This window comes from Cornus florida, unplaced genomic scaffold, assembly GCF_030987335.1.
Source record: "Cornus florida cultivar Cherokee Brave unplaced genomic scaffold, ASM3098733v1 CherokeeBrave_3.0.0_Hap2_Chr11, whole genome shotgun sequence".
NCBI classification, from domain to species: Eukaryota; Viridiplantae; Streptophyta; class Magnoliopsida; order Cornales; family Cornaceae; genus Cornus; species Cornus florida.
Genome location: NW_026775581.1, coordinates 37,417,449 through 37,443,590, shown reverse-complemented (window position 1 = coordinate 37,443,590; position 26,142 = coordinate 37,417,449). Strand labels below are relative to the sequence as shown.

The 26,142-nt window shown below is 33.8% G+C and overlaps 2 protein-coding genes and 1 non-coding gene across 3 annotated transcripts; 1 reads left to right on the top strand and 2 right to left on the bottom strand.

Annotated features, from left to right (window-relative positions):
• The first annotated feature begins 686 nt into the window (after nucleotides 1–686).
• On the top strand, nucleotides 687–4,277 carry LOC132280973 (uncharacterized). Its single transcript, XM_059782718.1, has 6 exons — nucleotides 687–1,239; nucleotides 1,402–1,649; nucleotides 1,768–1,839; nucleotides 2,025–3,067; nucleotides 3,337–3,405; nucleotides 3,971–4,277. Exons 1-6 carry the CDS (start codon nucleotides 687–689, stop codon nucleotides 4,275–4,277), a joined length of 2,292 nt encoding a protein of 763 aa, XP_059638701.1.
• Nucleotides 4,278–7,455: 3,178 nt separating this feature from the next.
• On the bottom strand, nucleotides 7,456–7,541 carry LOC132287603 (small nucleolar RNA snoR116). Its single transcript, XR_009473098.1, has one exon. It is a non-coding gene; the product is annotated as a small nucleolar RNA snoR116 (small nucleolar RNA).
• Nucleotides 7,542–10,575: 3,034 nt separating this feature from the next.
• On the bottom strand, nucleotides 10,576–16,021 carry LOC132282791 (uncharacterized). Its single transcript, XM_059784579.1, has 4 exons — nucleotides 15,331–16,021; nucleotides 14,078–14,559; nucleotides 12,401–13,007; nucleotides 10,576–11,215 (listed from the first exon to the last, which is right to left on the bottom strand). The coding sequence occupies exons 1-4, from the start codon at nucleotides 15,421–15,423 to the stop codon at nucleotides 10,751–10,753; spliced, it is 1,647 nt and encodes a 548-aa protein (XP_059640562.1). The 5' UTR covers nucleotides 15,424–16,021; the 3' UTR covers nucleotides 10,576–10,750.
• Between the last annotated feature and the right edge of the window lie 10,121 nt (nucleotides 16,022–26,142).

The window sequence follows — 26,142 nt, the reverse complement described above, 5'->3', positions numbered from 1 at the left end:
ACAAGAAGCAAGGGAAGATCACAATGCCATCCTATCCCTAATCCATTACTAAACAGTAACCCCCAACAGCTTCTGGAACCTGCTTCCACATCTGTTATTGATAGAGGGATTAACAGGTCAGGCACACCTTCTGCTACCAATCCAGAGCAAGCTTTACCCCCAGTGCCAGAGCTAATTCACAATTTGCAGGAACTCCCAATCCAATTGAATGTAGTTGAAATACCAATCCCCACCTCTCATAATCAAAGGGCTATAAACCTTGTGATTGACCTTTCCCCCTCTAATCTTAAAGTAGCAAGAAGGAAGCCAACTAACAATGCACCAATTGAAACCTCAAATCCCTTTGATGTACTTTCTGTTGAGAACCTTCAGGAATGCAATGATGTCTCAGTGGACTTAGCCTCATCTTCAGATGGTGATACTCTCTCAAGCAACAATGATCTTGCATACTCACCTGCAGTAGAGAGACTGCTGAAACCAAGGAAACCTGTTCATACAAAGCCCGTTAAAATTGATAAGAGAGCAAGATTGGCAAAAGGTTTGACTACCCTAAAGGGGTTTAGAGGGATGTGTAACCTCAAGTCATCTTCCCAATGATTTGGGGAGCTTGGAATATTAGAGGGCTTAACTCTCCCCTCAAACAAGAAGAGATTAGATTCCTCATTAGGAACAAAGGTTTGAGTCTCATGGCAGTTTTTGAAACTAAAGTTAGCAGGGACAATGTTGCTGCAGTTCACAGATCTATAGCTCCTCATTGGCAAATTAGATGCAACCATGAGTTTTCAATACTGGGAAGAGTTTGGTTATTGTGGGACACACATAAAATTGACATTTTGGCAGTCTCTAAATGCAGTCAGGCGATTGATTGTGCTGTTTTCCTCAAGGACCTTAAGATAAAGTGTAGGCCATCCTTTATCTATGCTGCAAATACTGCAATTGATAGAAGAGCACTGTGGAGTTTCCTCAACCTGCAATCCTCCACAAATGAGCCTTGGATATTACTTGGGGACTTTAATGTACTACTTCATGTTAATGACTTTTATGGGGGAGCCCTGAGGTGGACAACTGGTATGGCGGACTTCAAAGACTTTCTTCATGCTAATAGTCTTGAGGACCTGAGATACAATGGGATTTTCCACACATGGTCCAATGGCAGCTTTGGGTATGCAAATATCTCTAGAAAGCTGGATAGGGTGCTGATCAACCAACCATGGATGGCCAAGTTCCCACAAGCTGAATGTCAGTTCCTTCCCCATGGTTTCTCAGACCACTCCCCTATGGTGGTACATTTTGGCACAGTCTCACCCAAAAGAAACCTTCCCTTCAAATTTTTTAACTTTTGGATACTTAACCCTAACTTCCTTCCCACTGTCTATCAAACTTGGTAAATGGATGTTGAAGGTTCAAGTATGTTCAGGCTTGTGCAGAAGTTGAGAGCACTCAAGCAACCACTTAAGCTGTTAAATAAGAAGGAGTTCAGTGCTATTTCAAAAAGGGCTGCAGCTTGCAGAGATGAATTGTATTCTTGTCAGATGAGGATTGATGTTAATCCATCAGATGATTCCCTTAGAGCCAATGAGAAGGAACTTTCACAGAAACTCTTTGATCTTCTTTTGGCTGTAGAAATGTTCTTTAAACAAAAAGCACAGGTACATTAGCTTAAAGAAGGTGATCAAAACACTACCTTCTTCATGAAGAGTTTTAGCTCCAAGGCCAATAGAAGGAAGATTCAATCATTTTTTGACTCAAATGGTAACTTGATTCAAGGGCAGGAGCTGCAGAGGAACCTTCTTAATCACTTCATTTCCATATTCAGCCAATGTAGCAACAGCTATCCAGGTATGAGTTCTTTTGAGCTAGTAATAACTAAGTCTGTCCCTCCCCAACTTTTACCAGCTCTCACAACTATACCCACAGACCAAAAAATCTAATCCTACATTCTATCATTCCACCCTTATAAGAGTCTAGGACCAGATGGATTCAATTCTTGTTTTTTCAAAAATGCTTGGCCAATAGTTGGTCAGGATGTCACTGCTGCAGTTAGAGACTTCTTCATCTCAGGGAGAATGTTGACAGAGATTAACTATTCCTATATAGCACTGGTGCCAAAATCTCCTAACCCTTCATCAGTGAATGATTTTAGGCCCATCTCATGCTGCAACCTCATTTACAAGACTATTTCCAAACTGTTATCAATTAAGCTTGCACCTATCCTTCCCCTTCTTATTAGCAATACCCAAAATGCTTTCATTAAGGGAAGACACATCTCAGATAACATTATACTTGCTCATGAACTGATGAATGGCTATCACAGAGCTAACCACCCTCCCAACTGTGCACTCAAAATTGACCTAAGAAAGGCTTTTGATACACTACACTGGCAGTTCATTTTGGATGCTTTGCATTTGTTTGGATTCCCTCCTACTTTCATACATTGGATTGGACAATGCATAACCACAACATCATTTTCCATTTCTCTCAATGGAGAGTTTTTTGGTTTCTTTAAAAGGAAGAGAGGTATTAAGCAAGGGGACCCCTTATCCCCTATGTTGTTTGTCATTGCAATGGAGGTCATGACCTTATGTGTTAACAAACATATTGAGTCAAATACAAGGTTCAGGTATCATTGGAGATGCAAGAAGCTGTTAATTTCACACCTTATTTTTACCGATGATATTTTGATGTTCTCCCATGCCAACACAGCCTCAGTTCAGACTCTAATGGATGCCCTTAATCAGTTTTGCAACATCTCTGGAATGCAACTTAACAGAGCAAAGTCCAAGGTTTTCTTCTGTGGTGTTGACAATACATTGAAGGCTGAAATCCTACAACTTCTACATTTTGAAGCTGGTTCACTGCCGGTTATATACCTAGGGTTACCACTATCTTCTTCCTCAATCAAAGCAAGGGACTGTCAAACCCTTGTGGAGAAGATTACTGCAAGGATAGGGAACTGGACCTCTAGATTTCTGTCCTATGCTGGTAGAGCTGTCCTTGTCAAGGCTGTGTTTTATTCAATTCAAGCTTATTGGTCCCAAGCCTTTGTTCTACCAAAGATGGTCATAGAGTAGATCAACCAAATTCTCAGAAGATTCTTCTGGACTGGGGTGGATATGAAAAATAAAAGAGCTAAGGTAGCATGGCAAGCTATCTGCAAGCCTAAAGCTAATGGTGGTCTTGGATTTCCTGACTTGGAATTAGCCAACAGGGTAGCCAATCTGAAACACATTTAGAATATTTGTTCGAAGAAAGACAGTTTGTGGGTGAAGTGGACACTTAGCTACCTCATTAAAACAAAGAATTTCTGGTCAGTGAAAACTAATGGTCTGAGCTCAGGCTTTTGGAGGAAGCTTCTTGGGTTAAGATCCATGGCAAGATGGCTGATAAGGCACAGGGTTGGGGCTGGTAAGGATACTAGCTTATGGTTAGATTACTGGCTACCTAATGGGGCAATTGTGCAGCAATTGAGTCTCATTGGTGTGGAAATTCTTCAACTAGATAACAATATTCTAGTTGATAGCCTAATTTCCAACCACCAATGGGTCCATCCAAACTCAATTCAGCTGCACAATTTTTTCTAATCAAGAAGCTTCATTTCACAGTTACATGAATTACCCCAGCCCTTTGCTGATCCAGATTGCATTGAATGGTTATCAAGCTCTACTAAGGTCTTTATAATGGCACATACCCTTGCTTACTTCAGCCCCCCATCCCCAATCTTTCCTTGGTGTAAAGTGGTTTGGTTTAAACACCACATTCCCAAACACAGCCTTATCCTTTGGCTAGCTGCTAGAGGGAGATTATATACACTTGCTGCAAAACCTATGCTTTACAAGCACATCACAAACAGATGTTATCTCTGTCATACAGCATGGGAATCCATTGATCACCTCTTCTTCAAATGTGACTACACTTCACACATTTGGAAGTTTATCCAAGATACTGCTGGATTTTACATTTTGCCAAACAGTTGGGCTGACTTACTGCTTTGGTGCTCAATACACTGGGCTTTAACACAATTCTTGCTTCATAAGCTTCTTTGGGCTGCTGCAGTCTACTTCATTTGGATGGAGCGAAATGCTAGAGCTTTGAGGAATCAATCCTCCACTGCCCACAACATCATTGCCCAGATTAAGACGTGTGTAAGAAGCAGACTTGCATCACTCAAGCTCAGGAATAGTTCAGAATTGAAGCTGATCTCTTCTCCCTCACAGCTACAAACACTCTTCCAGCAGGGTTGCTCCACATCTAGTGGACATCTCTGGCCCTTATCCTAAGCAATGGTGATGATTGTTCATGGTTAATGCTACCATGGTTGAAGGCTAGAGAGGGTGCCTTATATTTTGGCTGATATTGTCTTTGATGTTATGCTTTTGTTTTCCTTTGTAGTTGCAATAGGAGATGTTGTTCCTAGAGTTGTTCTTGGAGTTGCTGTTCCTTTTTGTTTTCCCCCCTTCGGGGTTTGTTTGTACATTCCTCTTTTAATTATTTATACAAGCTTGCCTTTTAACCAAAAAAAAAAGTCTGGAAATGATATTCTTTTTGGTCCCGACTTAGGAAATAGGGAGTATTTTATTTTTTGGATCCGACACAGCATAGACACAAGAATGATACATTATACTCTCAGAATGCAATGGGATAATTTTTTTTAAAAAAAATAGAATTTAATGCAATTTAAAATATATTATGAGTTAATTAAAAATAATAATATAAAATTTAAGAAAACAAATGGTATGAGGCCTATTTTTTAAAAAAAAAAAAATTATCTTATCTTTATCCATTACTTCATTTTTTCTCTTAATAATCTCACACTTTTTAAACTATTTCTAAATTTTAAATTCTCTTGTATATCAATACTTGTTTCAATTTATTGACATTTTTATATCCATTATTAAATCACTAATTCTTACACAAAAATCATAAATAGTGTTTTATATTTCTTTGAGATCATTGTAAGTTAAGCATAGAGAAAAAAATTTAAAATAAAAATCTATTACTTTTATATTAATATAATTAACGTGAGAAGGGCTCATTTAATAACTATTTTGCATTAAGTCTCGCAACTGAGTTGATTGGATTAAAAAAGTAACGGAAAAAGAAGAAGAAAAACACATGTATGGATAAGAATATAGATTTTTACTTATTTTTATTTTTATTTTTTTAGTTTTATGGCAAATTAGGGGGAGGGTTCTCAATTACGTTAGCCGATTGTTCCATTTTGCTGGCAACAGCTCAATACTTTCATAGGGAGTGAAGAATTGATTGGATTCAAATTCATTGATGAAGAAAGTAAAATGTTTAATTAGTGGGTTAAAGTGCTAATAAGAGTATTAATTAAGTTTTTTTTTTTTTTTTTTGGCTTCCAAATTATTTTGAGAAGAAACAAACATTAACAAAGAAAATAAATATATATCAATATACATTACAAACTTGGTGCAAAAAAAAAATAATAATAAATAAATAAAAAGTTTTTCATAATTTTTATGAATTTTGTTACTTTGTTGTTTGCAAAATTCTGCACCAAATTATTTTGAGAAGAAACAAACATTAACAAAGAAAATAAATATATATCAATATACATTACAAACTTGGTGCAAAAAAAAAATAATAATAAATAAATAAAAAGTTTTTCATAATTTTTATGAATTTTGTTACTTTGTTGCTTGCAAAATTCTGCACCATCTTGCCATAAGCAAGAACAAATGTGACAGGAGGTGCACTCATTCCCTTTTGGGTTAGGTGAAAACAAGAGTACAACCCGAGCCCAACCTAAATTTTCATGGGTTTAGACAAATAGGATTGGACATAACCTAAAAATAAAAATCTCAATCCAACAAAGTATTCTCCACTCGTGTTTGTTTGTTTTTTTCTCTCCAAATAAAATTACAAAAATATCCTAAACACACTGTTTTAGTTTTATATCGTTCTACTGTCATAATTGCCCTTTTTCCTTGTATTTTTCACTGCCCTATTTTCTTGTATCTTTCACCATCTCTCACTCACTATTCATAGTATAAGAAAGGGTATCTCTTTAATAGGTTGTGTTTTTAAGTTTTATTATTGGGTTTTTACTTTTGAGTGTTTTTACTTTTGAGGGAGAGGAACAAATGTGTTTGTACATGTATATTTGTGTGTGAATAGGATGTGTTTTTAAGTTGTATAGTGTTTACTTTTGAGGAGGGAGCCCTCTAAATTTGGGTAATTAAGAGATTCGGCTGAGAGAAAAAACAAAGGGATGTGATGAGTTTAGAAGGAAACATAATTTGATTTAGAAACGACATCATTTAGAAAAAGGGTTGTGATGGCCTTCTTTAATTACCAAAAAAAACTCTATTTCCTTTTACTAGCATTCACACGTGGGAGAATGTGAATTTCATTGATGTTTAAGGGCAATCAAGGTAAATTTATAAGAACAAAACATTGTGTAGTATAAAGAATTAATTGTAATTTATAGGAACAAAATATTATGTGGTATAAGGACTTAATTGTAATTTCATTTTTAAAAAAAAGCAGAGTGAAGCGCTAGAAACCCAAAATTTTAATATTATTATGTTTTTTATATTTTAAATGTATTACATATAATATTTAAATTATGATCACCTATTTTTCTCAAACTTTTTTTTTTATATATATTTTTAAAAGTTTGAAATAAATATTTAAAACGTTTATATTTTGTTTAGGAGTAATATAATCACAAAGTACTCCAATATACTCGAGAAATCTAAGCCGGATAGAATAGAAAGATGAATTGAGGAATTAAGAGCCTTGCTTTGCTAAGGCCAAAGAAAGATCGGTATATCGGTATATGTGTCTACAATAAAATACAGGTTTCAGACACGTGTGTCAATTGGACCATTATTTCTTGTTGGGCTTTGGTAAAATCAGCCCCATGGTATGGATAAATTATGCCCAATTCCACCATGTTAAAAATCTGTACAAATTAATTGTGGAATTTCACCAATAAATATATATATATATATACATAAATTGGTTTTCTGCATTCAACCCAAAATCAGTTTATATATGTACCTGAGACATTTATGAAAAACTAAATATTAAAAAATGACCTAATTAGACCAAGATCATAATCTTTTGCCTCTTGAATTGCTGTACAAAAACTGAACACACAAAAAAAAAAAGTTGCGCGGATCACATAAAACAAGTCACATTTGTTTGATCGCAAAAAGGGTGGAAATGGTAAAAATGTGGAAAAATTTGAATGCATAATCCTCGGGCAAATAAAAAGAGCGGACAATGCCAGAATCTCAGCTCCCATATTTTGGTTTTTTTTTGCAACGTACAGCGCTGTAAACACTACTACTGAATCAGTGCTTCAGAGACTCTAATTTGTCGCCTTTTTTCCCACTAACCAAACAACCATTCAATCAATCAATTTACACACAATTCACTAAAACCACACACACAATCACGCATATATATATATACATATGAATAAGGCTCAGAGAGCTGGGATTATTATTGACATCAAAAAGCTCAAAATCTTTCAAAGTTTGATGGTATAATTTTCCTCATCACTGCCTTTATACACCCACATAAATACAGACATATATATTCAGTCACATAAATAGCCAATCCAAAAAACACGCACTCCTAAATCTAATCAAACACAAACAACAAAAGACATGAGAAAAAAGAGTCCTCAGTAACACATCAATCAAAGATATCTTCTCTTCAAAAAGAACTCAGAGAAAGAGAGAGGTATTGTTATAAAAAAGAAAGAAAAGAGGCCTCAATCTAAGGGCAAAAGGAAAAGCCTCAGGGCTCACGTTCTGACGAGAGTACACCTCAGAACGTGAGCCCTGAGTAGTAAATATAGCGGCGGAGACCAGACGATGCGATGTGGAAACCCTAGTTTCTTATTTAAAATAACAATAAAGAAAAAGGAATGTGCGAAATTACGTAAATGTCATCCTTTACCAAATTAATACCGTTAAGGAAAGGAAGTGCTGATTTGTTTGAGTCGACTCTTTTTCAGGCTGAATCTGTATAAATTTCAGCAAACAACATTGAAAAACTGATGTACACCCAATAACCTCACAATTTCATTTTTGAATTCTACTGCCGACAGAGCATCAACTTCACTACCGTCACAGTACCAATCATTCATCTCTTCTTTAATGGGATCTTTTTCAGGCTGAATCTGTATAAATTCAATGTAAAAGTTGTATATATTGTTATATTCATAGCTGTTAATTTACTAGCCTAGTAGTAAATGGATAAAAACAAAGTCTTAATCTGTCTAGATTCTTCACAATTATAATCAATTATATTTCTAAGCACAATTAAAATTTTCCCACCTTCGCAATAAGTTTTCAACCTGATTCAAACAGTATTTGCAGTCACAGTGTTGCCATTTCTGATGCGAAAACAACGATTCCTTGCAAAATTTGTGCATTTGATTCATTTTATTGTGATTAAATCTGTTGTATCACATTGCATACTTGCTAATCTAGCACCAAAAAGGAGACGTGACTTTTTTTTTTATTGATCAAAAACCAAATCATATTTCCCTTTGGACTTCAGAGTCGGTGAAAACTCGAGATTTTATGAGTCTTTTTAAGCTTCTTAAAAGCTAGAAAATATAGATTTGAAAATTTAATTGAGTAATAGAACTTGAAAATGGTGTGGAATATGAAACTGGAAAAGATATGAAGCTGAACAAATTTTTTTTTCTATTCTCATGTAGCATTTAGTTTGCAGATTGCTTAACTTCTTGTCCCACATCGCTCAAAAGATGAAGTTTTTGCGAAGTAATAAAGGCTACTGAGAGGGTATCATAACGCTGAGCCTTGTAACGTGGGCTTGTAACTCGAGTGAGGGCATTAAGGTGATGGGAGGTTTGTTTGGCTCAGATGGTAGGGCTTGTTTGGGTTATTTCACTGGCCCGCCCGCTCCAAGTAAGGAGTTAGGCCACGGACTTTGGGCGAAGGCCTGGAGTTCTGGGCCTCTAGAGTCGGAGGGTACTGCGTGAGGCTGGCTTCACAGAGCAGCGTTGAACCTCCCGCTCCTGTCGGTGGAAGGATTACGGGCCGGTAATCCACAGGCCTCGTTAACGCCTGATGAGCCCTCCTAACCTGACCATCACCTTTTTATTTTTATTTCTGGCATGATTTTGTTTTTAACCATTTGTGAAGGGAAAAAACATATTCTTAATGGGCCGATCCTTTTTTTTTTTTTTTTTTTTTTTTTTTTTGGTCCTATACTAATTTGACCAATTTTATTGGCATTTGATCAGTTATTGTTATTATTATTATTATTATTATTATTTCAATTTTAGGTATGTTAAACTAAATCTTGTGAAATGGTGAAGGTGTACCACAATTTTATAAAATTGTGTTATTGTAATGGATACCTATAATTAATTGGCACACGTGAGCGATAAGTAATCAAAGGAAAAGATTGATTGTTTAGGCATTGACATCTCCAATGAATTGGCGTTAGAATAATTGATAAGTATCTTGTACTATCCATGTAATGTTTTAAAAATCTCAAATTTATTTCGACTTTTTTTATTTTTCCTCTACTTGAATTTGTTATGCAGGCTCAACATAATGGTGAAAGAAATTTAAACCAGTTTATGCATATGGTCTGAGAGAAATTGCAAACGGTAAAAGCTCCCGGACCTATATAGAGAGTACAAGTCATCTCTCTTTATGGACAAAAGTTATAAATTAAAGTTTTCTTTCCTCTAAGATTAATGCTCGGTTCCGTAGGAAAGAAAAAAATTAGATGGAATGGAGAGAATAAGAGATGGATGAGATATTCCTAGGGAAGAGATTGTGTCTTTTCTTCTTTTTGTTCGGTTAGATGGAAAAGAAGAGTATAAACTCACAATTTAATATGTTGAAGAAAAGAAAAAGTTTTAAATTGTTTGTACCATTATGTCTAGTAATATCTATAATATTGTAATTCATACAGTATAGTACTGTAATTTAAAACTTCTGTAATTTAGGATAATATTTAATTTAAAATTTCTATAATAATCTACTTTTCTTCCCTCTTCTTTTTTGCTTCCTTTCTTTCCTTGTGTTATCTCTACCAAATAAATGAAGTTTGTTCATTCCTTCCTTCCTATTTTATTTCTATACATCTTCCTTCCTTTTTATCGAACAAAGCATAAAAGATGTATCATGGTGATAAATGTTTTTTTCCTAGTGGATTAATTGTAAAACTCTCACATCATGAGGAATGTATGCCAATGACCTGAATACAATTGATGTGTAGGATGATTTAGCAAATGACCATATCATTTCATACTTTTAATCATGCATGAGAAAATTATACACTTACGTACGAGCATCATTAATTCAAATAACAAATGAAATTATTTTTAGCACCAATGCTTGCAATTCAATTAACCAATTAGAGCTAGAACTTGGACTTTCTATCTGTGAAATAAATTTCTATAATATCTAAAGTGCATTTGCCACGAAAAGATTCTTTGAAGTTATGTTGAATATGCATTTTTATCAAACACTTGGTGTGTAACTTGATCTTAGCAATGAAAGAAGCAAATATAGAAATTACTGTTCAAGCTAAAATCAACCACTCAACTGAATCCAAACAATCATTTCATCCTCCTTGTGCAATCAATTCAAACCAGAAGTGTGAGTGATAGATTTACAAAACATTGATAACAAGTCATCCTTTGGACCTTAATTAAGTGGCCAGATTATTATTTGATATGACATACCGATAAGATACTAAATACAAGTGTGAGTAGGTTGATTCACTGATGGACACAGAAAGCGAAGAGCGAAGTGCCTCCAGTAAAGGTTGGGTACGCCACTACTCCAAGGCTTACTTTATAACCATTCCCCACATAAATGCATCCCTGGCTCACTGACATGCCACCGTAAACGGTGGCTCCGGTGTCCTGTGACCATAGAATGTTCCCGGTTTTAGCATTCATGGCGTAGATGGGTCCTGTTGGATACGCGGATCCAGCAAATAGGACGCCATTAGCAACAGTGACCGGACCATTGGAACTGGCATTGCTAGGATTAGCGGTAGACCATAGGATTGTGCCAGTGTGAGCATCCATTGCCACCCATCCGCCTGCAGTTGTGGTTTTGTTCGATGGTTTGAGGGTGAAGTTTTTACTGTCACTGTTGGCAATGTTGGTGTAGATCCTCTTTGTGTCCGTGGCTGCTCCCCATGTACCTCCTCCAGAAGCCCCACCAGGTCCACTCTCCTGCATCACCAATGCATTCAAATTTGTATTAATGTGTTTTTTTTTTTTTTTTTTAAACACATCTAGCTTAAAAGGAGTTAAATCCAACAATTTTGAATATAAGAAAACACATTTTAAATTGTCCAGCATTTTTATAAAAAAAGAAAAAAGAAAAATAGACATTTTTAACACAAATGGTCACAAGTGAGGACACTTTTTAATATAGTCGGGGGCAGAGCCAGAAATTTGAGGTTGGGGGAGCGAGTTTGAACTATGTAATTAAAGTTAAAAAAAGTTTATACATCAACTGTAAAAATCTTAAATTTGAGCTTTTAAAAATATAGTTAAAAGAGTTGAAGTTGTAAATTTACTAAATTTCAAGGAGACAGAGACTAAAATTATTTTCAAATTCTCTATTTTGGGTCAATATACTAGTGTTTTGAAAAAATTTGGGAGACCAATTGAAATTTTTAATGAAGTTTAGGGGCAGTACCTACAAAGTAATTAATATTGAGAGGGTATAATGAAATTTTCAAGAAAGTTTGGGGGGCCATGGCCCCTGCTGGCCCACCCCTAGCTCCGCCCCTGAATATAGTACAAAGATATACAACAATATACTCCATATTAAGTAATTAGTAGCATTGATTATTCTTATTGTATCAATCTTCTATAAAGAAATATATGATACCGTTGGATAATATTAGGGAAAGAGAAAGACCAAAATTAACGTAGATAGAGTTAATTAGTAAAGAAATATATAATAGGGATGACTGAGTATATAGTATTAGATAGAGCCGAATGTAAACATAAGATTCAGGTAATTAACCGACTCCAAGCAATTAGGAAAAAGACTAACTTGTGTTGTTCTTCTTTAAACTGCACATCCTACTTGAAATTTTGTAAGATATATGGGTGTTCACATATTTGTATTATATTCTCTTTGTATTATTTAGTACTATAACACAAAAACATTGCCAATTAAACTTGGTTAAAAATCATATGAATTATAGGAGAATTTATTATATGGTCTGCATTTTACATGGTCACAGTCACTTACAAATTGTCACACAAGTAAATGTATCAGCTTTATTCAATTTTTTTTTTTACTTGCATGACAACTTGTGATTGAATGATCCAAGATCATGTAGTCTCAGACCATATAATAATTTCTCGAAGTATAGAACTATATAAATGAAGCCATCTTACCGTGGACCAGACAATGCTGCCATCATCGCGATCCAAAGCCCATGCAAATCCACTCTTCTGAATAGCTACCACAACATCTTGTTCGCTTCCATTGACATGAATGCTTAGCATCATCGGTGCCTCCCCAAAATCCGCATCCGGATTGGGGCCCGGCGGGCAATTAAGGGACGCCGAAAGGTTGCTGCAGGCCACGAACCACACATCATACCCTCCCAGCTGCCTATACCACTTGATCATTCCAGTGTCCAAATCCAATGCCACTATCGAATCAAAATGATTTTCGGGCTCAACACACTCATCTGGATGAGTAGGCAAAGTCTGGTTGTTCTCTCTTTCTTGACATTGTTGAACACGCAGAGGAGCCGAGTATAGGTTTCCTGTGGCAATGTAGACAAGGTTCCTTTTAATATCAATGGAAGGGCTGCTTCCCCATATTGCTGCTCCGGAGTACTCTCCGGTCAAGCCATGATTGTCAGGCACCATGAAGGTCTGCCACACGACGGCGCCTGTTCGGACGTCTAGTCTGGCAAGGCTGCCACGGAAGGTGCAACATTGCTCAATGCTGCTGACGACTTCTTCAAATGAAGATGTTCCAATATAGAAACCTCTGTAACAAGTTATGTAATTAAATAAATAAATTATCTCTAGTTTATTATATTTGTATCATATATATGATCTGATTGTGTACGTCCAAATGTAACAACTAACCAATTTTTTAATTAATCATATACTCCATAGTAATTAATAATTGATTTTTTTTTGGTTCTCAGGGAAACAAAAATTTGGTCAGACGTCCAAGATTTGGTTCAAGTTATATATTGTGCACGACTAGGACGAATTGAAAAAAAATAATAAATAAATAAAAACCTGAAATTAGGGCATGCTCCAAGTCTGTTTGACTTTTGATATAAGAAATTGGTGGCTAACTCTAAATTATTGAAATTATGAATATTTGTATGCTACTTAATAAATTAGATTTTTTTTTTTCTTCGTATGCTTGAAAAGTCAGATTTTTTATTTTTATTTTTTATAAGTTGAAGTGAGACTACGTATACAATTGATGTCTTTAATTTAGTTAATAATAGCTTATTTCACGGGTCAGATGCAAATTAACAAATAACAATACATTAACTAGCTCATGAAGAGTTGAATTTTGAATGATGCATGTATCAAACCGTAATAGCAAGTATAGCCCTCCTACCTTGTTATATAAGATGTCTAAGTCATTAACTCTCTTAATTCCGAATATGTAGATATATGGATGGTACAGAGAAACTAGTTTACTTCATCATGTACAAGTTAGAGTAGAATACGTTCTGAAACAAAGTCTTGAGAGTTCTGATTAAATTTATATCACGTTATGATAACATCATCTTCCATTCATATGCATTCAACTTTGGAGCTATATATTTATCATTATTCTATTCATTAACACATATTAAAATGGTGTTCTTAGAGATTTATTATCCAACAAATATCTTTTTCTTTTTTTTTTTTGGAATGTTAACATGCCTTTATCTTGTTCTGAATTAACACCATTGACCTAAACTTATATTGTGCCTAAAACAATCTTTTCACGTATTCAGAAAAAGAAACTTGGACCAAAAAATTTAATGAATAACAGTCGTTATAACATATAAGAAAAGTAATGGGAAAAAATGGTTATGCATGACTGACCCTTTATGAAATGTCCCGGACATGGTGATAAGACCAACCGGATGACTATCAAGCCTAGTGGACCAGACCAGCTCTCCGGTTGCTCGTTTAACAGCGATAACAACAGCAGGTCCATAGATTCCGATGATGAGCAGATCACCAGCTACAGTTGGAGTTGATCTCGACAGCGTTGCAGTAACATTTAGGATGAAAGTAGGTGGACTAAGACCAGTTAGGTTTTGCAGGTTTTGTTTCCAAACAAGAGAGCCATCAACAGCTTTGACCGCGTAGAGGAAACCATTCCAGCCTGGGAAATAAAGGGTCCCATTGAAAATTGCAGAAGTTGCACTGATGTCTTTGCCTGCATAGAATGTCCACTTGAGACGTAGCTTTGAGACAGTTGAAGGGCTGATCTTGGTTTCTCCATAGGCATATCTACGGTTGTATATGTCACCACCATGGTTTATCCAGTCTCCTGCAGCTGAATGTCTCTTTTCATGCCACTTAAAACCAACCACAACACTAGTTATTAGGTTATATATATGCATAGTGACATATGTGTGTGTGTGTGTGTGTGTGTGTGTGTGTGTGTGTAATTAAATTCTACAATGATTGGGAGAACAGAATCGGTGTCTAGGACATAGAATTGAAGAAAATTTAATTCAAAGTTTAAGCTGAATTTTCTTCATTTTCAATTCCAAAACCTAAAGTGAGAATAGTGAAGCTCTACCAAATTCTTCCCACTATCAACATTCAGAAACAACATAGACCAAATTCTCAACATTCAAGCAATGTAGAATAGAAGATTCAGAGAGTGTTGAAGCTCTGCCAGGCACTTTGCATCCATCCAACATTCAAAGCCCCAAATACGAAGAACAACAAGCACATCAAAGTTTCTTCCTCAATGATTTAATAAAACCGAATTCAACTATAAAGACTTGAAGAAGACTCAACAACCCGATTCAAGATCAAGTTCAAGCAACCCTCCAAACTTCAAAGGAGATCGAATCAGAGGATATAGTCTTTGTGCACAAGATATTCACAGAGGATTGTAGCCCTTTGATTTTACAAAAATAATAAAAATATTATTTGTTCCTTATTTTTCAGATACAAAATTTGTGTGTACAGGGAGAACAGAATCCGTTTCTTGGACAAAGAATTGAAGAAAATTTAATTCAAAGTTTAAGCTGAACTTTCACCAATTTTAATTACAAAACCTATATTCAATATTCCCAAACATAATATATGTGTAATTGAGAGAGAGGTCGACTTACATCTGTACCAGAGCTAGCAGTGATGATAAGTAGCCAAAAGATGCAAACAAAATGGACAGAAACAATATTCTTGTTGGCTTGCGCTAATACCATGGAGGTAGAAGTCTGGATTAATGTTGAGATTGAAGTAGACTTTTGGCATTTTCCAATATATATATATGTGTGTGTGTGTGTGTGTGTGTGTGTGTGTGTGTGTGTATTGGAAAATGCCAAAAGTGTATATATATATAGTGAGTGGGAATGGAGACTGGGTTGGGCTAGCCTTGCAAGAAAAGTACCCTATCCCAGTTAGACCTTAAGGTATTAAAGTTCAGTGCTTAGACTGGAGCTCCGCTTGTGGGGGACTTTGTAGACTGTGCCGCCGTTGCCGTAACCGAGGACTTGGACCTTTTCGATGTTCGCGGCGGTTACTGCGCCGCCGCAACCGGTTGCGGCCGTAGTGGTGGTGGAGAGGGAAGTGGGAGGGAGGGGTAAGGGGAAACGAGGGCGGCGTTCGGAGATTTCCGGTAGGGGAAGTCGGAGATTTAGCTGGCGGCGCTCTCGGACTAGTGCCATGTACTGATGGAAGTTAAGATCGATAAGGGAAGGGAGGGGAGAGGAATTGTGGTGTTTGGATACTGTTTTGGGAGGAGATGAATTTCTTCGAATTGAGGAAAGTGAGTAAGTGGGAACGAGGAAGCACGTGAATAAGTGGAAGAGAGAGAAGGAAAGAGGAAGGATAGTGGGTGCCACTTGTGTATTACTACGTATTTTGGGTTTTCCTGAATTTTAAAAGTAAAAATGGACAGATCTTCATTTCGCTTAAATTAAGGAATTTTTTTGTTTTTCTTTTACAAAATGTTTTAACTTTTAATCTAAGAACCACATATACGGACATTATATATGGATACAAAAAAAAAAAAAAAAAAAAAATCTTTGCCTCCGGCCTCTCTCGCTACTTAGGGCTTGTTTGGAGTTTGTAATGTGGTGTGGTGTAGTGCTTTAGCCTAAAATAGAATAAGTATTTTGTAGTGTGGTGTTTTGAAACGAGAACAAAACATGTTTGGCGCGTTACAATTACTTTGAGAATTTTGGAACAAAAATATGGTAGAACATGTTTGGCAATGTGTTTCGTTCTAAGAATTATGAGAACAAAACATGTTTGGCAAAGTTAAAGTGTAACCAAAATCAATAAAAAAAATATTATTAAAAATTAAATATATAATAAAAATTAATTATTGCATTATTTTAATATACAATTAATATAACATTATATATATATATATATATATATATATATATATATATATATATATTGTTAAAAATTCTTCTTAATTTATTATAAAAACCAATAAAATATATTCTAAATTTTAAAACTTATTAATGTTGCATATTATTTTGACAGCATTATTTCAATATCGAGCTGAAATAAACTTTCAATATATTACACATTACATGAAATTATATATATTACAGACATTAGTTTCATAAATATTACATCATTTGTCAACATGCACAATTAAAGTGAGTACAAAATAAAATTAAACTAATATATTACATCATTTATCAACAACCACAATAATCAACAACAACAACATGAGAAATAACATAAAAAATATAGTTATAGTAAGACAACAACAACAACCATAGATAATGTAATTTTGCCGATTTTGTTGAGCTTGCATAACAGCAACTACATCCTCCAACTCTTCCTCCACATGACCACCCACTTGTAGATGTTGGTGCATGTCATCCACCCATATAAATGCACGAGCATGTGACTAAATCAGAACAAAGACTTGTATATTATTAGAGTGCACTTGTGACACACACATGTAGTTAAAAAAAAAATTATTAATTAAAAAAAAAATGTATACCTCCCAAGCTGGACATCTATAGAATGAACGTCCATAATTTTTTGAAGTTGCAGCCGTATAAAGATTCATTCGACCCCTTCCACATGCACACGGTGGCCCGTCATCCTGTATCTTATACATGACTACATATACAAGTTATTAAACTGATCCAAAAAAGTTAAAACAAAAAATTAAAATAAAATAAAAAAGATAATCATATAGTTACCACAACTTTTACATTTATCGAAATCGTAAATTAATGTTAAAATAAATATTTTATTACAGATATCCAAATCCATACAAATAGTTAAAATAAAGTAGTTATTACAGTTATCCAAATACTAACAAATGGAATAAGTATAAAGTAGTTCTTAGAGTTATCCAAACATGATAAACATGTAAATCCTTGTTCAATGGTGCTGACTTGCATTCCATATAGTGTCGGCAATATTATCGCGTAGAATATCCATTGGTCGCGAGCGAGACTGCGATGCATTAGGCGGAACATCAACTTCATCATCTCCAAAAATTTCATCTATCATCGCCTCCACAGTTACATCATTAAATATTGGATCTACATGCGCCTCCTTTCTTATAAAGTTATGAAGTATGCAGCAGGCTAACACAATAGCAACTTGAGCTTCAAACTTATATAGGGGCATTTGCTTTAAGATGGGGAATCTCATCTTAAGCAACCCAAAACAACGCTCAATTATATTTCGTAATGACGAGTGCCTATGATTATATATTTCCTCTCTACCTTGGGGTTGGCGAGAAGCTCTACGGTACTCTTGGAAGTGGTACCGTTGGCCCCTGTAGGGGGCCAAGAAACCCGGTTGATTAGCATACCCGGAGTCCACCAAATAATATTTCCCTGCCATTTTACAAACTATAAGCCACATTTTTTTACCATGATATTTTAAATAAGTATTGCAAAATTATAACATGTATGACATTTACCGTCTGAAGGCATTGGAAAATGCAAATCCTCATTATTAATGGTCTCGTTCAATATCTTAGAATCATTAGCAAACCCCTCCTATCCTGCTACGACGTACGTGAACATCATATTAAAATCACAAACAGGCATTACATTTTGTGTGGTATCTCCCTTCCTACCACGAAATGGTATTTGCTGGTCCACAGGCACGTTTGCATGGACATGAGTTCCATCAATTGCCCCTACGCAATGCCTAAAAAAAGGGTGGTACTTTTTGTTCTTCTTTATATGGTTAGGAACTTCGCTAAAATCTGGGGCGACAATAATCTGTTTCCCTAAATCATAGACTTTTTGTAAAACTGCATGGAAGTATTTTGAAATTGTATAGGTGGAGTGTTGAAATCTTTCTGCAACCACACGATTTCTTTCATTATGACCTAAAGTAAGCAAGAATATGCCAACTTATTCATAAACACTTACACCTGTAGAGTCTTTCAACCCTAATGACTTAAGCTCCCCACATAACTTCAAAAAAACAGGGGTGGACATCTTGAAATTTTCAAAACATCTATTTTCATGCCCCTGCAAGATCTCCATTATATATGCTTCCCCAGTTAAAAGAGAATCCCTACAAGGTTGTTTATCGTAATGTTTCCTATAATACTCCAACATGCATGCCATTACGATGACACAATCATTCTCCTCATCACCATCGTCATACAAATCAATTATTGTCCTAATATCCATCTGTATAAGTCAAAATTTAATAAACGAGATTAATTACAATCATCCCAAGCGAAATTACAAATAATAAATAAAAGCAAGACAACAAATAAAGTCAAATCAGTTCATTAAATAGTTATATTGTCATGAGCTTCAAACTAAATAACATAAATACGAGTGTACTTAATATTACAATCAATTAAAGTCATAACAACACCAAATAAGAAATAAAAGCAACACATCAACTAAAGTATACTTAATAGTACAGTCATCCAAAATCATAATAAAAGCAACATACCAAATTAAAGTCCATTGATCCAACTAACCATCTTATCATCAGGACAGTCATTAAGAAATAAATCCCTCCAAATTTCATCATTACGTAACATCTGGGTGATCTTACCATATTGTTTCATATTAACACCCTCCAAGTTATTCAAAATATAACAACATAACTTAAGATCACTTTTTGTCTTGTCGGGAGAATTCACTTCAACCTCCACATTTCCTTCATTAACTGTAATCATATTAGATGATGAAGAAGCGACTATGGCTCTTTCAATTCGATCTGCTTTCTCTCTATCTCTCTCTTTCATATAGTGCATGAGCTCGCTCATTGTGGAGGCAAAACTCTCTCTTTTTGGTTTCTTACCACGAGGTTCAGGAGAAGGACTGAACTCATGACCGCCTAACTCAGCAAAATCATCATTAAGGTCAAATGAGGTATGTATGTCTGCATGGTGTGCGGGGGCTTGGTTCATAATGGGTGGACTATACGAAGTATGGACATGTGCACCTGTAGCGTGTGTGCCTCCAAATATGGTGGTGAGCTTGTCAAAATGATTGCATGGCTTCTTTCGATACTTACTTTATTGGGCATTCACCTACAAATTATTAAATTACTATTAATATTAAGATAAGTATACTTTTTTGTAAAATCAATAGACATTTATTTTAATAACTAACCTTAATCAATCTACTCCATCTTTCTTTTTCAACTATAACCATGCCTGTCTCAGCATTGAATCCCACGCCTGTTTCTCCTAACAGACTCACAAACGCTTTGTAGTCTGTTCTCAAGTGGTTGAATTTACTCTTAAGTTGTTTCAGTACAAGATTGTTGCCTATACGGACCATCATGCCTTTTAGTATATTCTTCCAACCAATTGCACTAAAAGTTGTGTTACTCCGATTACTAGCCTTCACTTCTTCCTCCATACAAATGATGAAAGCTTCAACCTGAGAATCATCCCATACTAGTTTTCCATCATCGATATTGTCTGTAAGGTCCTCTATTTCTTCTCCCACGACATTGTCAGCATTGATATCCATTTTAATTACATAGTTTTAATAAAAATGTGTTAAAAGGGTCATACATACTCTAAAACTCTCCATCTTCCCCATTACCAAAATCTTAAATCGCAATACATAAGAGATATATAGATAATAGTGTATTTGTTTTGTTAAAATAAGTAATTAGGGAAGTTTTTCATATTAAAATGATTTGATATATTCAAACTGTATAGTTTTAGGAATTTTAACTTTATAAATTTAGATTTATGGAACATGGAAACAAGTTTGTGATTATTTTCTTTTGCTCTCACCCTTCAAATTTAAGAGAGTTTATAATTTCCTGTTTGTGTGATTATTACACTTTTTAATTTTTTTTTTTTTTTTTTTAACTCTGTCTTTTTGGCTTTCTCTTTTCATATATATCTATATAATTATTAATAGATAACTTGGTAATTAGAAAAGGCACATTTTTCCAAAAAAAAATTAGAAACCAAAAGATAGACAGAGTATAGACAAATGCTTAATAATCACTCCATATTTTTAAAAATAGGAAAACTGATGAAAGAAAATAATAATACCAATTTAATAATTTTCAAAATAAATTTAATAATGAAGTATATGTTTTATTAATAATTGAGACAATTTAGAACGGGGTGGGGTTTTGTCTCTCCTTCCCAAACTTGTGTTACAAATATTACGAGAAATTTTTTTTTATAGCAATTTCTTTTTATAGCAATTTTTGGTGATTATCAAAAAATTTCCTTTCATTCAAGCGCAACTGAATCATATCATCACAAAACCATCTAACATACATATATAGAGATATAATCACCTCATAGATGTATAAATTATATACAGAGATGTATTTTTCATGTTCTTAAACGACTATTTTGACATTTAAAAGTCTATTTTTCATATTCTTTTCCACACCCTCTGAGTTTCACCCATGTTCTTCTATCCATAAAATCTGTTCTCTACCATTTTTTAACCCAACTCCACCTCTATTTATATACTATTCAAGCCATTTTTTATCAAACAAAGATTATCATACCTTGTATGACAAGAAGTAATCAAAATAATCAAAACTGAAATAACATACTAACTGAAATATTAACAAAGATTATCCACTTCTGCATTCTTTGCTCTGAGAATTTTCTCATCAATATTAACTGAAATAGCATAAAAAATTGTAAGAAATCTCAACATACCAAGATGAGAGAGAAGAGGAAATAGAGAGAGAGCTTGGGTAAACCGAGAGTGCAGAGAGCAGCAGCGAAGCTTGGTTTCGTCGGAAAATGCAGAGGTGAGACAGACGGAGGTCAGATCTTCATACAAACATGGTCGATTTGAAGCCTGATCTTCAAACAACGGAATCCACGTTAGACAAAGCACAAGGAAAACCAGAAGAAGAAGCAGAGGAACTCACCAAAGAATGAAGAAGACGACCTTCAGATCTGATTCAACCCCACTGTAGTGACAAGAAGAGCACTGTGACTCGCCTCTGGAACGGCTTGCTTCGTGAACCCTAGAAAGTGTTCTGCGATTTTTTATAGCTGTGGTCAAAAGTGAGTATTTTGTTCTTCCCGCTACAGTATTATGTGGGCCGATACAGTATGGGAACAAGCAAGAACACCTTTTTTTTTTTTCCAACAATTGGCCCATTTTTGCCAAATGTTCCAGCACTGTTTAAAACAATACAAACCATGCCAAACACGTTTTGGTCCAAAACAGTAGAATTTTGCACTGTTGGGAAGGGAGTAGAACATGGTAGAACAATGCTCAAACAGGCCCTTAGCAATCCTCTTCTCCGATCTCTCCCTCTCCTTCCTCAACTACACCAGCCTCACCATCTCATAGTGGTTTGCTAAAAAAAAATAATAAAAAAATAAAAATAAAAATCCTATAAGAAATGACTTTATAACATCAAATTTAAAAATAAGGAAGTCTTTTTTGCTAAAATGCTTTAATCTATGAAACACAGATACCGAGACACGATACGATACGTCTAATATAAATATAAAATTTTATTTATATATTTATTATAAAAAATAACTATAAAACTCTAATTAATTTATAAATTATATACTAAAGTTACATAAGCTAGAAGATGATACTATTCGAATATATATATATATATATATATATATATATGATATTACTGTCTCATCTTGTCATTATAGTTATGTTTTTGTTCCTTAGAGGTCGAAAACTTTAATGATGTTCATAATATTATTTTCAAGCTTGCGGTGTGTTCCTTTTAAATAAGACAAAAAGTGTAGGATGTGTTAGTTAAGTGTCTGAAATATATTGATCAAGTGTTAGAGATGTGTCGAACAAGTGAGTGAAATAATAAAATTTATTTTTTAATATTAGACACGTCTATAGAGTGTCAAACACATATATAAGAATGTTCATAGAGTGACAGAACACGACATGCACAAAGCACCTCACAGAAGTGTATGTGATTTTTATGCTTTAATTGATTTGGTACGTAGATACAGTAAGGAAAAAAATGCATTTTTTTTTTTTAATCTTTAAGTGATTTGAATGGCTAAAACTATAAATTTTTGAGGTAAAATATATTTTCATAACTACTCGACTTTTTAATAAATTTAGAAAGCCTTTAGTTAAAATCTTGAAAATAGGAAATGACTTAATATTATAAGAATTCAAAATAAGAAAAGAAAGCAGTCCGGTGAAAGCAAATTTTAGGTGATAAATTATTTATTTATTTTTTAATAATATACTCCACTTTGAATGTGAAATAAAATTATTATCCTTGATTCAGTTATTGAGAATGAAGTATAAAGAATATTTATGTGAGTTAAATTTTAAATTTAAAAAACAAAAAAAAAAAGTGTAGTTATAAAAAAGATTTAAATTTAAAATTTTAAAAACAAAACAAATAAGTGTATTTATAAAAAAAAATGGAGTGTAGTAATTATTTCAATTAAAAAAACTCACATAAAAAAATATTTTGTGGCAAATTTGGGCAAATCCTTTTGCCTACTATAATATCTTGCAATTTGTAACATTACCCTTTTAAGATCATAATATTTACATGCATTATATTTAATATAAATAAATCTATTACGGTACAACAATAGCGTACATGATTTTCACTAATAAATTATTTTATTTAAATATTATATGAAGAAAACGTGAGTAACCATTGTTTTAGATACGCTGGATCTTAGAAATCACTAATAGTCAATTGTTAGTTGATTATCTTATTGAATTAGCAATGGCTGAGTACGAATGAAACCCAACTTTCTTCTTCCTTTTATATTTTATTTATTTATTTTCGGGACAAGAATGTTAAGAGTTAATCCCTATTTGATATCGTTTTCAATTTTAGTTTTTAATTTTTGTTTTCATTTTTTTTTTTTTAAAGGTAACAAAATGCATTTGGTAATACTTTATATATTTCAAAACTTTAAAAAACTCTTTTCATATTTTCTCCACAATTCTTAACTCTACAAATTAGAGGGTTGGTTTTGAAATACTGTTATTTTATTATTTTTTAAAATGAGAATTACAAAAATGTTGTTTTATTAATTTTCACAATTAGAGAAATGTTATTTTATTATTTTTTAATTATACTCAAATAGTAAATAAAATTAAAATATATATATTTTATTATACTCGAATAGCAAATTTAAAAATGTTATTTTATTATTTTGTTAATTTTCAATTATACTCGAATAGTAAATAAAATATTATTTTATTATTTTTCAATGATACTCAAATAGTAAATTAAATTATAAAAGATATTTTATTATACTCAAATAGTAAAATTGTAAGTGGTATTTTATTATTTTTCAATTATACTCTAATAGTAAATAAAAGAGTCAATTTTTAAAAATAAAATTTCCAAACATATTTTCTTTTAAAAAATTCAACAACAGAAGTACGTTACCAAAGTATTTAGTTTTGGCAGAAATGACTGCACAACTTTTCAAAACTTGCCATTTGCACAAAAATGAAAGCGCATCAAAAAATGAAAACCACAACTTTACCAAACAGACCCTTTTTTTTTTTTAGGACAAGAATGTTAGGATTTAGTGATTAGTTGTTAGAAGAGAGGGAAAGGGTGCAAGGTTTGAACACGGAGTCAAAATTGAGGAGTAACCCAACCATTCAAACAACACGATAGTTACCATAATACTAGCCAACTATCACGATTACCTCATTACATCCGACTCTAACTTTCCTCATCATAGATAAAATTTAGATAAGTTAGTGTGTATGCCTAATTTAATTATAATCACTGATGTAGTGTTGGTCCTCCTAATACTATCTAAAGTAAGCTTAAGTTATTACCTCCTAACTTTTGTCCAAAAAATAAAAAATAAAAAAATTACCTCCCGACTAATAAATGTGCAAATGATAGATGCAATAAGATAATACTTACGAATGTATCGGTGAGTAAATATTTTTTATTGACTGTTGATATGGTCGAATCATATGTGATGTGTTAGTATAAGATTAGATAATATTAATGGTAACTAGGGATAGGGCTAGCCCTAGGCCTAGTCGGGCAGTCATCTAGGGCCTCTGATTTGGGCTCAAAATTTTAGGTATCACATTCGCCCAGGGTCTCAAAAAATATTGAGCCTTAGGGCCGGCCCTATGTAAGGTGGTTAGTATTGTCCTTCAAAATATAACTCTCACTCTCATTCTCTCAAATGAGAGAAGCGAAAACTGGTGCACATAACAAGAATAAAAAATTTCGTTACTGGTGCCCAGAAATAGAACCCCATCCACAACTCTTGACTAGCTCAGGAATGTCTCCCACCGGACTTTTAGCAATAAAAAATGCATTTTTTGTATCAAATACTCCCTCGTTCCTAAATAATTATTGTACCTTTTTTTAAAAATTTTTTTCAAAATAATAATTTATTTTTTTGTTTTCAAATAATATATTTCACATCTTTCCATATATATTCTTTGAGTTTAAATTTTCAAACTTGAATATTCAAAACTTAAAAGGGTAAGATAGTATTTTTTTAGGCATATAATGCATGCCTCACATGTTCCCTTAAAAATTACTACTCCCTATAATCGACACTTAAATTGAGACGGAAGGAGAAGTATTTTCTCAGTAAAAATATTACTATTAGCGGCAAAATGAGTTTTGCCACTAAAATTTGTTCAAAAAAAGCTCCATTTGTTGTAGCTAGCAATGTTCTTCTATATCGCAATGTGAACCTCAAGATAACCAACTTTGCAATGGCAAGGATTTTTGGCGAAAATCAAAGTACGTGAAGCAACACAAATAGAGTCGTTGCAACACAGTAAGCATTTTCCTTCCTCTTCATTCAAAAAGTTTTGTTGTCATATTTTTCCTTCCCAGTCCTTTAGTTGGATGATAATCAATGTTCAAACACATGAAGCGATGTTAAGTAGACCAAAGATGCATAGAAATTGGACAAAAACAAATTTCTTCTTGTCTTGTGCAGGTGGTGGAAGCCTGTATTGTTGTACTCTTCTAGTTCTTGAGATTGAAGGAGACTTTGGCAATTTCCATTATATATATATATATATATGTAAGGAGAATAATTGGCCTTACTTCAACTTATTTATAATGCCTTATGGCTTGGGCTTGGTTACTCTTTTGGTATCCCCTTTGAAGTTGTTTGATCCTTTTGTTCTTGGGCCAACTCACATTGGCTCCCTACTTATTCACTTATATATATATGGTTGAATTTCCAATATATATATATATATATATATATATGATCTCTTGCAAAAAAGAAATTATCCACACCAACCAAAATGACTATCTTTTTGTCTTTTTCATACTTGAATCATATCAATGATTATCATGACTGGTGTGAATAAATTTCTTGTTAATTTTTTTCATATATATATATATATAAGATGCTTGGCTGATCAATATTCATACATGTTTTGGCCTCAAAAGGAGCAAGGACAATCAAACAGAAAGTTATTTTAAAACAACACTAAACATTTTTTTTTTACCCATATGTCCTTCATTTTAGAAGGTAGAAGCGATAC